Raw genomic sequence first — 13,434 nt, forward strand, 5'->3', positions numbered from 1 at the left:
TATGTATTTTTAAAATTGAATCTTAATACAGTAGTATTTCACCTAGAGTTTTTATTAAAGTTTTATGGGTCATTTAAAATAAAAATTTGAAATCTTAAACACTGAAGAAATATAAGTCCTGGAAGATCCATCTATTTTCCTTCTAATTCAGAAAATGGTATCATATCTCATGTATGTGGTTTGCTTTCTTCAACTTTGGAATTTCAGTTGCGTCCTTCAATTCAGAGAACAATACTGACATCCAGGGGATAGAGGATTGAAAGTGCATAGCCAGAAGAACAAAAATTCATTTGGGTTATTCTTGATTGTGGATGAAACTGTTGTAAGTTAAATTATTAATACAGTTCAAGTACTGAGGACTATAAAGGACATGCTTAAGAAAAATGACAGGATTCTCAATAGCTTCTGTCAGCCATTCATTCAAAAAAATGTGTAGTACAACCTTCTTAACTAAGGGTCTATAATTTTCTAATTGCTACAACAGAAATAGCATATAAATAGGAAAATATTTTCAAGAGAAAAATAATATGATCAAAGAAATTTGCAAGGTAAAGAAGAAATTTGAGCAACCATTTCTTGATGGAGATCAGTTCGCGATAATTTCTAACTCCCCTAAAAAAAGCCTCTAGGAAAAAAAACTACCTAAATTTGACTATTCATTGTAACAACACTATGTATTTCATATTAAAGAACAAGCTAGGCATGCACAATAACGTCGCTGCTTAACACTGGGAAGTTCTGTCGAAAATAAGAAAATAAAATGTTACAAAGCCAGAAAAAGAGGTAATCATTTTTCTGGTAATATGCCTGCATATTTAGAAAAACATTTCTTCTCAAAAAAATTTGGAAAAGTGATTGAATAATAAGCATCCCTCAAAAGTCAGTTTGTAGGGGCTGGGGATTTAGCTCAGCGGCAAAAGCGCCTGCCTGGCAAGCGCAAGGTCGTGAGTTCGGTTCCCGGTACCGGAGAAAAACAAAAAAAAAAGTCAGTTTGTGACTCTATTGACAATAAACCAGATAAAGAAATGAGAAAACATATTCTATTTACAACTGCTACCAAAACTATGCCAATATATTAAAATTTTGATACAAAAGTTAATACATGACAAAAAAAAGTACACAAGGAATCATGGTAGAAATTCTTTACATCTGCGTCCCACATGCTGACTTCCCTTCTAAAGACAGACACTAAACAGAAACAAGGCATACAGGTGTGTGTACACGCATACCCTCCCAACATGCGCACGCACGCACGGATCCTGTCTTGGTTTGCTATCTACAAAGGCTTGGCCAACCGAGGACAAACACTCATTGTTAATTGATTCCTGGTGGACGACTAGTACCAAACTAATCGTTTTGAGTCAAAAGGCAATGAACACCGACAAGGTCTTTCTGCAGGCGCCAGAGGACGGTTCCGGGACAGTTCTGGTGGAGTGCCAGTTTGGCCAGTTTCAAAGCAGTCCACAGCCATCCTCATAGGCAGTAGCAAGTGTGTGTCCTGGGTTTGCATCCAATGTTTAATTTTCTAACTTTAACTCTTTTTACAATGTGGAGGAAAACTACGTCTCAGCTCTACAGGAACAAAAAGCCATGAGGATTTAATAATATGAGGTTATTTAAAGTGCAGAAATCTTTACAAACACGACATTAAAAAATCAGAAACTGACCCTTTGACAGAAATGTTTACTCTCTTTTTGCGAAAAAAAAAAAAGGTCCTTACGACATCAGGCCCATTCTACAAGAAAATAATAAAATCAACACTAGGAACAGCCTAAACAGAGGACAGCTAGGTTACGCACCTACGCCTAGTTTCCATAGGAACGCACAATTCCTGTGAGTTGCCGTCAGCGCCGGAAGTTCCCCTACTGGTTTCCGATTTGCCTCTCCACCTATCGGCATTCTTTTTACTTAGGCTACAATGCTCGCAGAAGACGGATGAGTTTTGGCCAGAGGAAGCCGCCGTCGAGGGGCGTGGCGACGGGGCCGAGGTAGAAGCGCTTCGCGTGCTGTTACCAGTGGCTCCTCTTCCGTGATCTGCTATGGCGCAGCCGGTAACACTCAATCTCAATAACGAGGTGAGCGCCGGGTCGCATAACCTGTGTGGCTGATCTTAGGGGTGGTCAAAAACCAGCTTCTTTGCGTCTTTCGACTGGGGCTTGTGATCGGTGTTCGGGGCAGGTCGAGCCTCGGGGCCCAGGGACAGGGCTGGAGAATCCTTTTGGAGGGTCTCGCTTTGGCTACCAGGTACCCCGCTTCGCGGTTTCTAGGCAGCTAAAGCCGGAGACTTGCGTCTGTTAGGCTCCCACACGTTTGCCTGTGAGGATTTGGAAAGGTCAGTTTGTCTCCGTATCCTGTGTCCTCTCACATGCAGCTCAGAATACTACCTTCCTTATAAGTTTCTGAGAAATTAGCTGAGACAGGATCACAGTGCCTGACCCTTAATAACCTCTCATTACAAGTTACCTGCTTTTCATTCGTTGTCAAAATTGAAGGAAGGGATTAAGAATTGTAACTTGTCCTAAGAATTGCTGATATTGAATGAGTCCGTCTACTGTTAATTCTTCCTGCCCCATTTGTCTGTTTCCTCTTGTAACAAAACTTCAACAAAGAACTGTTTATATTTGCTATTCCCAGTTCCCCTTCTCTAAACCGTTTTTAAGTCCAGTTTTACACAAGATTTGCCCTCACCACCACCTTTACTAAGTGTCACTAGGCTACCCTATGTTTCTTATTTTGAGGCAGTAGGTTATCCGAAGTCTTCAGGTAAGCTCAGAAAGTAAGGATCACTGTTACGAAGAACAAAATAATGGCCTTTTTAAAAAATCTTTAATCTGTGAGTATATCTGTTGTTTGCAAGGCACTTCAGAGTACACAGTTGAGTAAAGTATACCTTATATATTTTAGTAACCTGTTGGGAAGGAAAGCTTAAGGCACTGCCCTCCTGTGATACAAAATAACTTAGGAAGAGTGCCCCCCCCCATAGCTATTAGTGCAGAAAAGTTTGCAAAGAAGACAAAGTCAGGTGAGTGGTATTTGCCCATGATCCTTGAGACTCTTTTACAGGAATTGCAGTCAGGGACTCAATAAAAATAGGAAAGCATTCCAAGTAGGGAGACGGTAGTAGTAGGAAACCCTTTGGATGGTTTAGCATGGAAGTGTCTTCATTGATGAGAACTTAAAGAATGAAGTGGAAAATAAAACTGAAATGTAGTGGTGCCTTACTGCTGTGTTGCGGCTGGATTTGAGTAGTCAGTGGAGTGCAGAATATACTGAAGAGGGGAACTGAAAACTTTTGAATTTATTTCTAAACATAAATTATTTTTAACCGTACATTGTGCCAGAAAACAATCGGTGGCGATTTTCCTTTAGGTTATTTATGATATATAAAGGACCATAAGTCAGAAAGACGTCCTTGGGAATTCACTGGAAACACTTGTTAGCTTCATGTCTAATTGTCTAATTTTCACTTTGATTGCTGTGATGACAGGAAATCAGTTATATAAAATTTTTTGCCACTTAGCTAATAGCCAAGAATCTTCAGCTAACAGCTAAAGTTTGACTTTATAGGAAATTTTTGCTAATTCACCCTATTCTGGAGTTTATTCCTTGTATAGTCAGGTGCTTTCTAATCTTGGAATACATATTTGTTTTCCTGTATTTATACATCTATACGTACAACATACGTGCTCTATAAATGTTTGCCAGGTGAGTGATTGAATTAATCAAACCAGGCAGTATATACATCACACACTAAAATCTGTATCTTAATATGCAGAGGATAAAAAGGACAGAAAAGAATGGAGATGATATTGTTTAAAATTGATGAGAAAAACTACAAAGAGAAAAATACTAACATGTAAAATTATCTATATTAAAATTGAAAAAAATGCCAAAAAAGAGAAAAAGGACAATTAAGTAGAAAATCAAACATATGACAGATAAAAGCCAGTATATGTTATTACTGTAAAATAGCTGCTGAAAATTGAGAGAAAAAGTCACACAAAAATGAGCAAAAGATAAGTATGAACTATTTACTCAAAAAGGAAGTATATCCTGAAAGGAGTTTAAATTCACTATTTCAGATCTTTTTGCCACTGTTATACATTAAATTATATTGCCAACCAGTTCAAATTATATTGCCAACCAGAGCTCTTGTACTAGTGTCTTCCAGCTACTTTTTTTTTTGGTTTTTTTTTCCGGCACTGAGAATCGAACTCACGACCTTGCGCTTGCCAGGCAGGTGCTGTGCTGCTGATCTAAATCCCCAGCCCCTCTCCCAGCTACTTGAATTGACTCTTCTCAGCTTTAATTTGCTGTGCATACTGCTTCTGGAGTACAGTACTCTCTTCAAAACATCTAATCACATTACTGCGTTTTTTAGAACTTATGTATAAATTTGTGTTGTTGGCTTTATAGAGAATAGAATTTGTAAGTTTCACCAAATTTCCAAGTTTATAAATCTCTGTGGAATTGCCTTTGAGGTGTTTGTAGTCATAGCTGTGATTTATTTTCTAGGAATTCTTGTTTCATTAGTTTTAATTATTTTTTAAATGTAGTTATTTCTTTAAAAATTATATTGTAATCTAATTTTATATTAAATTTCCCGGGACTTTTTTGATGCTTTCCCTGTATCTTCGTAATAATTGGAAAGACCATTCCATGTCTTCAATTCTTAATAATTTTATTTTTATAAGAAAAGTTTCAAGGACAAAGACTAATTTATAAAATACTTCCTAACTCTGGGTTGTTAAAATACTTTATTTTTGGAAAGTGAAATTTTTTCTTTACTTTTTAAATTTTATTTATTTATTTATTTATTGGTACTAGGAATCAAACTTAGGGCCTTGCACTTTGCAGGCAGGTTCTGAGCCTCTGAGCTACATCCCCAGCCATCTTTACTGTTTTTAAAAACAAACCATAACTTTTTATTTCATCTCATGATTGTTGAATGCTTTGTCTTTTTCAGAATTTTATGTGAATTTCAAGTAAAAAATTTAACTTACAATTTCTCAAACCTCTAGCATAGTCCTTATCTACAGGTAATAAGTAAGTCAATACTGGAAAAATAAAAATATGCTCAACACACCTTTTGTCACTAATGTTCAATAAAAATATGCTTAGCACAACTTTTGTCACTAGTGTTCAGATGAAAGAGGAGAGTCTCCTAAGTACTGACTTTTTTCTTCCTTTCACATTAAAACTATAGAAGGAAATGTGCACAATTGAAAGCAACAGTGCTCTAACGTTTAGTGAGTCAGGAATTTGAAAAACACGTGGATTTACTGTAGTCATGTTTCTTTGGCAGTAGTAATGTGTAAAATTTGAATTACACTGATTTGATGAAGTACTTTGATTCCATAGATGGGTTATGAGTCTTTGTAGAAAACTAGCATATTATTCTTTGATAAAAAATTACCAATAAGACCATTCAAAAATTACCTGTCATTTCTTATAAAACAGTAGTCCTCCCTTATCCTTGGTTTTGCTTTCTGTCATTTCAGATAATTAAGGTCAAGTGTAATTCTGAAAATATTAAATGGAAAATTCCAGAAATAAACAATTCATAAAGTTTTAAATTGGTCATCATTCTGAGCATAGTGATGTGCAGCCTGGGTTGGGAGTTGTCACTTGGGCCGGCATATCTACATCTTACCTTCTGTCATCTTTAGTCCTGTAGCCCTTTGTGTTTGTTTGTGTTCAAGTAACCCCTATTTAATTATAACATAAGTGCAAATTTTTATTCCAGTATGTTACTATAATCATTCTACTTTATTATTAGTTGATTTTGTTCATCTTTTTCTGTGTCTAACTTACTAATCAATATAAGTACAAATTTATCATAGGTAGGTGTGTGAAGAAAAAACACGGTATATACAGGGGTGGTGCCATCTACAGTTTGAGGCATCCATTGCTAGTCTTGGAACATATATTGCTTCAATTAGGGAGTACTGCAAAAAAGGTGGAAACAGGGGCTGGGGATTTAGCTCAGCGGCAAAAGCGCCTGCCTGGCAAGCGCAGGGTCATGAGTTCGGTTCCCGGTACCGGAGGAAAAAAAAAAAAAAAAAAGGTGGAAACAGAAACACCAAAGAACAAAATTATTTTCCTCGCTCTATTGTGAAAGGTAAAGATGTCAAGAACCATGTTTGTGTGTATGAAGTTACAAAACTCATTCATAACTGGATGCATACTACTTTTTGATAATTTTTTCTGAAATAGTAAATTAGGATTCGTTCCATCCACAAGAAAAACCAGTTTGTCTTTGGTTGTTAACTGTTCTGGTAAGTTTGCTAGGTGGGAGCATATGCCAAATTAAGGTTAAGTTAGGTAATTACTGAGCATTCTAGATATTTTAAATTGTTGCTCAGGAAAAATAAAACTTGTAATTCAACCATAAGTTATCTAAATGACTAAATTAGGATTTTCTTTATAAAGCCATAATACTTCAAACATGTGGAAAATAATATAACAAATGCACTTGTACTCTACTTTCTATGTTTAGCAGTTACCAAATATTTTGTCATATAGTGTTTTATTCCGTTCACCTTCCTTTCTACATCAAGTGTAATTATTATTTTTCTGGTGTGTTTTCGCTCTCTTTTTTTGTTTTTGTTTTTGTTTTGAGAAAGGATCTCACTGTACTTCAGGGTAACCATGAACTCACTATGTATGTAGCCCAGCCTGGCCAGGAATTCATGGTGATCCTCCTGCCTCAGCCTCCCAAGTGCTGGGATTATAGGTGTACATCACCACAGCCAGCTGGCATGGTTTTTCATCTGTAAGTTTCATAATTTTGTAACGTATATCTATCTATACCTAGTGCACAGTACTGTTTCATATATTTTTAAATTCTGGGTGTAATGTTATTCTGTTCACTGTAATGTACATATCATTCTGTTAACTTTTTCCACCAAACATTATTTTAGGATTTATCCATGGTAATACATGCAGGTTTTCTGGACGTATGTGTTTAAATTCTACACTTACTGAAAATACTACATTTTGTGTGCTGTATATATGATTTATACTGTATATGTTTTGTATGCAATAAAAAATAATTTACCTGATTGTCTATTGTTGGATATATGTCTTCTAAATAGATTCTTAGAAGTAGGATTCTTGTCAAGTATTGTCAAATTTTCCTCCTGAAAGAGTATGCAATTGACATTTCTACCAGCAAGATCTGAGAGCACCTGTTTGCTCACAGCTTCAGGATCAGAACATATTGTCCTATTTTTTTTGTTGTATTTGCCCATCATGTAGGTCAGTGGCAGTGAGCCTAAGGCATGCAGGCTGCAGCAGGCTGTTTGTATGGTTGAAAGCTCTAAAGGTTTTGCATCACTGTTATAGATGAATGAATAATCAGAAGGTCTAATGAGACATACACATGTGTCTAAGAGACACAAGGATATGCAGATTTTCCTCATGGCCCTGAGTTTTTGTTACAGGTTAGTCCAAATATGTATCAAAATTCCTGTATCAGTAGCCAGACATGGTGGTGCACACCTGTAATCCCTGCCCTCAGAAGGCAGAGGCTGGAGGATTGCTGTGACTTTGAGGCCAACCTGGGCTACAAAGTGAGCTCAAGACCAGCCTGGACTACACAGTGAAACGCTTTCTCAAAAAGATAAAGCAAAAAAATCACTATATCAGCAGCAGCTTGTTAATGGACTGGCAAGCAGGTAACCAGCCCAAAATCAATTCAAAAGACTTAATTTTGCATGTGGTTTAAAGTTCGTTGTCAGCTTTATATATCAGAAACTTGCTATTACTGTATACTCAGAAATATACCTCAGCTCTCAAAAGTAGATTCCCATTAACATAAACTTGCACTCACATTGTAAAACACATTCTTTTCCTCTCTACTGATTATCATCAGCTGGTCTGAAGGTGTGTTTAGTGCATGGTTCACTGTTGGGCTATGATGTATTGTTCCACAGAATTTAGTTACCTTAGGACAGATTGCATTTTCAAGTCTTAGAACCTGAAAACTTTCTTTGGAATTTGCCTGAGTTGGATACTGCCAGCTTTTGCTTCTTTGTAGTTCCCTTCCTGTGTCTGAGTTGACTCTTTTCAGTCTACTCGTGGGGTCATTTTTCAGCAGGTATATTAGCTTCTCTCGATTTGTGATCATACTCTTGTAGTTTGCCCAAGAAGTGATCCAGCTTGCCCTGTGTTCAGAATTTACCAAGTTTTCTCTGTGGATAGACTTTTGACATCTTCTCTCAGCACCTGTACAGTCTGTGGTGCAAGTTTTAAATCTTTCTCTTTTGATCTCATAAAATACATTCCTTTCCTGTTTGAAATACCTCAACTATCAGTCTTAGTTGTGAACATAAAGAGTTTTCCTTAAATTTCTGTCTTCAGCCTCTACTTTTCTTTCATTTTTTTTCCTTCTCTGTCAGTATATTTTATTTCCATTATTATGCCTGTTTTCACCTTGATCATTTTATTCTTCTTTCCTTCTCAGACAGTATCATACTGTTTCCATAGTCCCAGCAACGACAGTTCTGCTTGCTTTTGGTTAGAGAATTTGCCACAGTGTATTGCTTTTAAGCACTACCTTGGCGTTCTGGCAGTGTTGGGTGTTTGGGGCCTGTCTTTTGCCTTCTGGGTTGTCTGTCAGCCAGCTTCAAAATTCCTGGGCCACAGATGAGTCACAACATTTAAAACCCTAAAAAGTTGCTAGTCATCAGATTTGCAAAAATAAAGCTGTATTTGGGGGGAGCAATTAGGAGAAAAAAATGTTTAATTCCGTTTTTATGTGAAATGAATACACTTCTTTATACACTAAACTTTTCAAATTTTTCTGCTGCCTCTACACAAATACTGAGAAAGTTAAATTATAAAAGCATTTTTTTGCTATTGTATAAAACTAAGTTTATGAGGCATAAAAGTTTTTGCCTTTAGAATTTTTTCTAAAAGTAGTGACAAACATAGTATTTCTATGCAGTAGTGACAAACATAGTATTTCTGAAATTGAAATTTTAGAATTGGAGACTTAACTTTTTCATGATTAGAATGTAACCAAGGACCAACTCTGCCCAGTGCAGTTTACTAGTACTTAGTACATTGTAATCTAATGTACCTGCAAAGTTCAGCAGTTAGAAACATTTGCCATATTTTAATGCATAATTTATCATGTATTTATACTATGAATGAATTAACTTATAAATGTACTATAAGCTCGTTATAATTCTTTTGGCCAGTTAAACCTTGTCTAAAAGACATTTTACTTATACAGTATATGAATATTTTTCTTAAGTATATTTCACTTTGAAATAAATTCCAAAGGTGTTAATGTACCTAATGGGAAGAAAACCCTGATTACTTCTGTTCTTTTAATCTAGTATGCATTTGATTTGAAACAGTGAATTGACAAATAAGTATTCAACATTTCAGGTAATTTGTTTAACAAGTGTTCATTGAGCACATAATTGTACATCACTGCTTGTTAGGTTTTAACATGTAGTGTTGACTAAAATCAGACACTTGGCTTTCAGTGAATGTGGGGGAAGGTGTGAAACATAATCAGAGTAAAAGAAAAATATTGAGGGTCATGGTAAGTTCATAATCATTTTTATACTATTGATTTATTCCTTCATTGCTAATGAAAGAATGTTGATTTCCTCAAACTAGGAATGTGGTTAAAGTGGTAGAGCAAGAATATAATAGTAAAACTCAGAATTAATTGTATTTGTTTCTGAATTGCATTTTTAATTTTGGCTTTCTTCCCCAAGGTTGTGAAGATGAGAAAAGAAGTGAGGAGAACACGAGTCTTGATCATCAGAAAACTTGTCAGAAGCGTTGGCAGGCTGAGGTCCAGAAAGTCAGTTGCTTTGATCCTGTGGTTAATAAATGTCTAAAATGTTTTTACTTAAAATACTTAAAATGTGATGATGGGATATAAAGGAGTGGTTAAATATCTTGTTCAGTACTTGGTTTTATGCATAGATTCAAGTGATGCAGACTGTGTAGTATCAGCATGTCCTTATACAGTTGAGACTATCTGCGTGAGACACAGGATGAAAAACCCTCCATTTAGTTTTTTCAGAGTATATTAAGATGGTAATAACAAATTTAAGTCTAGGAATACCTTGAGTCAGTTGTAAAGATTTTATATCATTTTTCTCTTGAATTACTGTGTAATTTGAAACTTTTAGTACCTTTTGAAGTGCTTAATCAGTTTATTGTATACCATGAAATTTTTTGAAAAAAGAGTATTTTATATTTTCAGCATTAACAGTGTCAGTAAAAAAAAGTACATACAATTCTTGTAGTTTAAGCCTGCGTATTTATAAAACCTTCAAATGCATTTTGTCCCCACTTAATTTTCTTTTCTAAGAAATGTTCCAGAAATAGCTCTTCTCTCTAATAAGGTGTTAAACACTTATTTTTCTTTAATTCTAGAGAACAAGTTTTCATTTAATAAACTTACAGCCGATACTTACAGTTTATGAAACATATATTACATTAAATACAATGTAATACAATTGATAGAATGATTGATTGATTAAAAAGTGTTACTAATCTTCCAGATAAGGGGCTGGAGAAGGCAAACTCTATTACTGATTTAACACCAGGACAGTGCTTGTTTACTAGTTTCAGACACTTGGATTTGTTTATGAAATTGGTGTATGTGTTAGGGTGGAGAAAAGGGGGAGTACAATAGGCTTAAAGTAAAAACTTTTCATTGTGATATAATTAAAATGAATGTTTTACCTGGTTATGTATCATTTTTTGCAGGGGTACTGAAGATGCACTGTTAAAAAATCAGAGGCGGGCACAACGATTGCTTGAAGAAATCCATGCCATGAAGGTAAGAATCTGTGTGCAAATGTGTACATCTATTTCTGTGTCTCTCCTATCAACCTGCTTTTTGTTTATGTGTGGTGTTATTTGAATATTTATGAGATTGCTCTTATTTATATGTGCCTGTTTGGTGAAGAATGTAAGCACATTTAGAAAATAGTAGTATGTTGAAGCTTGTGTTTTCCTGTGTTTTTTACTGAATTTGTTAAAGTACTAGACTAATTTGAGTCAAAACTGCCAAAGAAAACTCATCTGTGTTCAGTAATGCTTCATGCCCAAGGGTTTTACTTGTACTGTAACTTTAAGCCTGTAACCTAAATCCAGTTAGGAATTAAAGTGCTCGTGTTACTTGGGAATGTGGATGGTGCTTTTGGTGGCCGACATCATGCTTTGTTTATTGCCAACTCAATACATTTTTATGGGGTGGTGTCAGCATTTTTTTCAGTGCTGTAGTAACTTAAAATAAAATTAGTGTTGGACCAACATGATCCATAGTTTTGTCTTTTTCAGCCAGACTTTTCATTAGCATAATTTTTAAGTCTCAATGCTTTTACTTTGTGGAAACTTTCATTTACTAAATGACATACCATTAAACGTCTGGGAGACTGTTCTATTGTAGAACTTAAAAATAACATTTGGTACTAACAATTATCTTAATTGCAGGGTAATTTTACATGTATGTTTGACTATCACAGTTTGGTATATCTTCCATGTATTGAGTTAAATAAAAGAGAAAGATAATTTTCTTAACAATATTTTAACTGAGCTAGATTACCAAAGCTTTTCACCTATCTTCTTTTTTAGAGGATGATGAAGTATTGAATATGATAGTCTTGTCCCAGTTAATATGAACACAGGCGTTGAACATGAGTTTACATATGAAGTATATTCATTTCTTGAATTAGCACTGCAAAATTCATGGTATCCTCTTGATATATCCATTTTTTCAAATTTATAATCCTCTTTTTATCCAGTTATTCAGAAAAAAGCTAACAAGTAATACTCTGTTTTTGTGTGTCATGGTACTCATGAGCAAAAACACCTTAGGAGATTTTTGCTTTGAGGATAGCACTAAGATTGGAAGTTATGATTTATCTTTTTCTTTCACTGTCTGTTAATCCAAGTCTTTCACTAAGTTACATTGCATACCTGAATTTTTCCCTGTAATTTTTTATGAATAGTAATTCTAAAGTATTCACAGGGTTTGAGATTCTCTATAATGGCTAATTTTGTTTTGATGGAGAGAATACTATATATGTATGAGCAGGGAGGTGCTTATATACAATGAAGAGTTGATAACAAAAGATTATCTCTGGAACAGTTCCATTTTGTAACTCCCAATAATTAACTTTATTTGATAAGTTTTTCTGTCTGTTCTAGCTGTAAGTCTTGTTTTCTGTTACTCTTTTCTTATTATACCTTTAATTCTCTACTTTTTTTATTTCAAAGAAAAAAAACAAAAACTACAAAAACATGAAAACAAAATTCCAAAACAGTATGTTAGGAGAGTAACATTGATCAACACATTGCACACTGTTCTTTAAATTAGTTACTCAGAGTACAAGATACCAGCATTTAATTGTCCAGACAGTATTAGCACAGACCTATCTTTTCAATGAACTGAAAGAAATTGGTGGCATACCTAGCTTAACTATTTTATATATATTTTTATATATATATATATATATATATATATATATATATATATATATATTTTCCTTTGTTTTTCCCTTTCTTTTCCTATTTCCCTAAACCAGTTTCTCTTTCCTTTTGAAGTTTCTTCCCATTTTACAGTATCTATTGTACATTTTGGATCACATTACTTTTTCAGCTTCTCACACTAGGGAGACATACACTGTTTACACATTTGTGCCTGGTTTATTTCACTTACGAATATGGACTCAAGTTGCATCTATTTACCTATAAAATATTCCAGTTTATCCTTCTTTATGGCTGAGTAATACTCTATTATATAAAAAGACCATATCTTTTTTATCCATTCCTCGGTTGATGGGCATTTGAGTTGCTTCTAAGATCTATCTATTACAAATTGTAACTATAAACATCGATGCACATATATCACTGTGGTACAGTGTTTTTAATTCTTCTGGGAAGATACCCAGAAGGGTCAAATGGGACCTCCAATTCTAGGTTACTGAGGAATCTCCAGACTGATCTCCAGAGTGGTTGCACCAGTCTACACTCCCACCAACAGTGGAGAAGGGTTCCTTTTTCCCCCGCAGCCCCTCTAGCATTTGTTATTGAGAAAACCACTGTGGGACTGTTGCCTGTAGTAAACTAAGTAACAATGCCTTTTAAACAAATTGAAGAACCGTGAGACAGGGTGATTTGTTTAAAAGGCATTGTTATTAGTATATTAGTGTATTGATTATGCGTAGAGATTTTATGTAAAATCAAGTAAAAGAATACATCAGTATAATGTAATAACTATCATATCATTTGAACCTCACCACAACTCTGTGAAGTAGGCAGAATCCTATTTCAAAGGACATTTTCAGAGGTATTCTAGGCTGCATACTCACATTAGGTTGTAGGTTTATTATCATATACAGTCATATTGTTTAGAATTTTCTGATATTTCAGGTTATGTGTGCTTTTTTAAAA

At 34.9% G+C, this 13,434-nt stretch overlaps 1 protein-coding gene across 1 annotated transcript in view; it reads left to right on the top strand.

The window, feature by feature from the left end:
• Positions 1-1,886: 1,886 nt before the first annotated feature.
• Srfbp1 (serum response factor binding protein 1) overlaps positions 1,887-13,434 on the top strand; it is a 55,342-nt gene continuing 43,794 nt past the window's right edge. The window contains exons 1-3 of the mRNA XM_005409286.2: positions 1,887-2,075; positions 9,738-9,826; positions 10,744-10,816. Coding sequence (XP_005409343.1) covers positions 2,040-2,075; positions 9,738-9,826; positions 10,744-10,816 — 198 coding nt within the window. The 5' untranslated portion in view covers positions 1,887-2,039. The remainder of the gene's footprint in view (positions 2,076-9,737; positions 9,827-10,743; positions 10,817-13,434) is intronic.

Source organism: Chinchilla lanigera, unplaced genomic scaffold (genome assembly GCF_000276665.1).
Source record: "Chinchilla lanigera isolate Chin_1 unplaced genomic scaffold, ChiLan1.0 scaffold00120, whole genome shotgun sequence".
Lineage (NCBI taxonomy): Eukaryota > Metazoa > Chordata > Mammalia > Rodentia > Chinchillidae > Chinchilla > Chinchilla lanigera.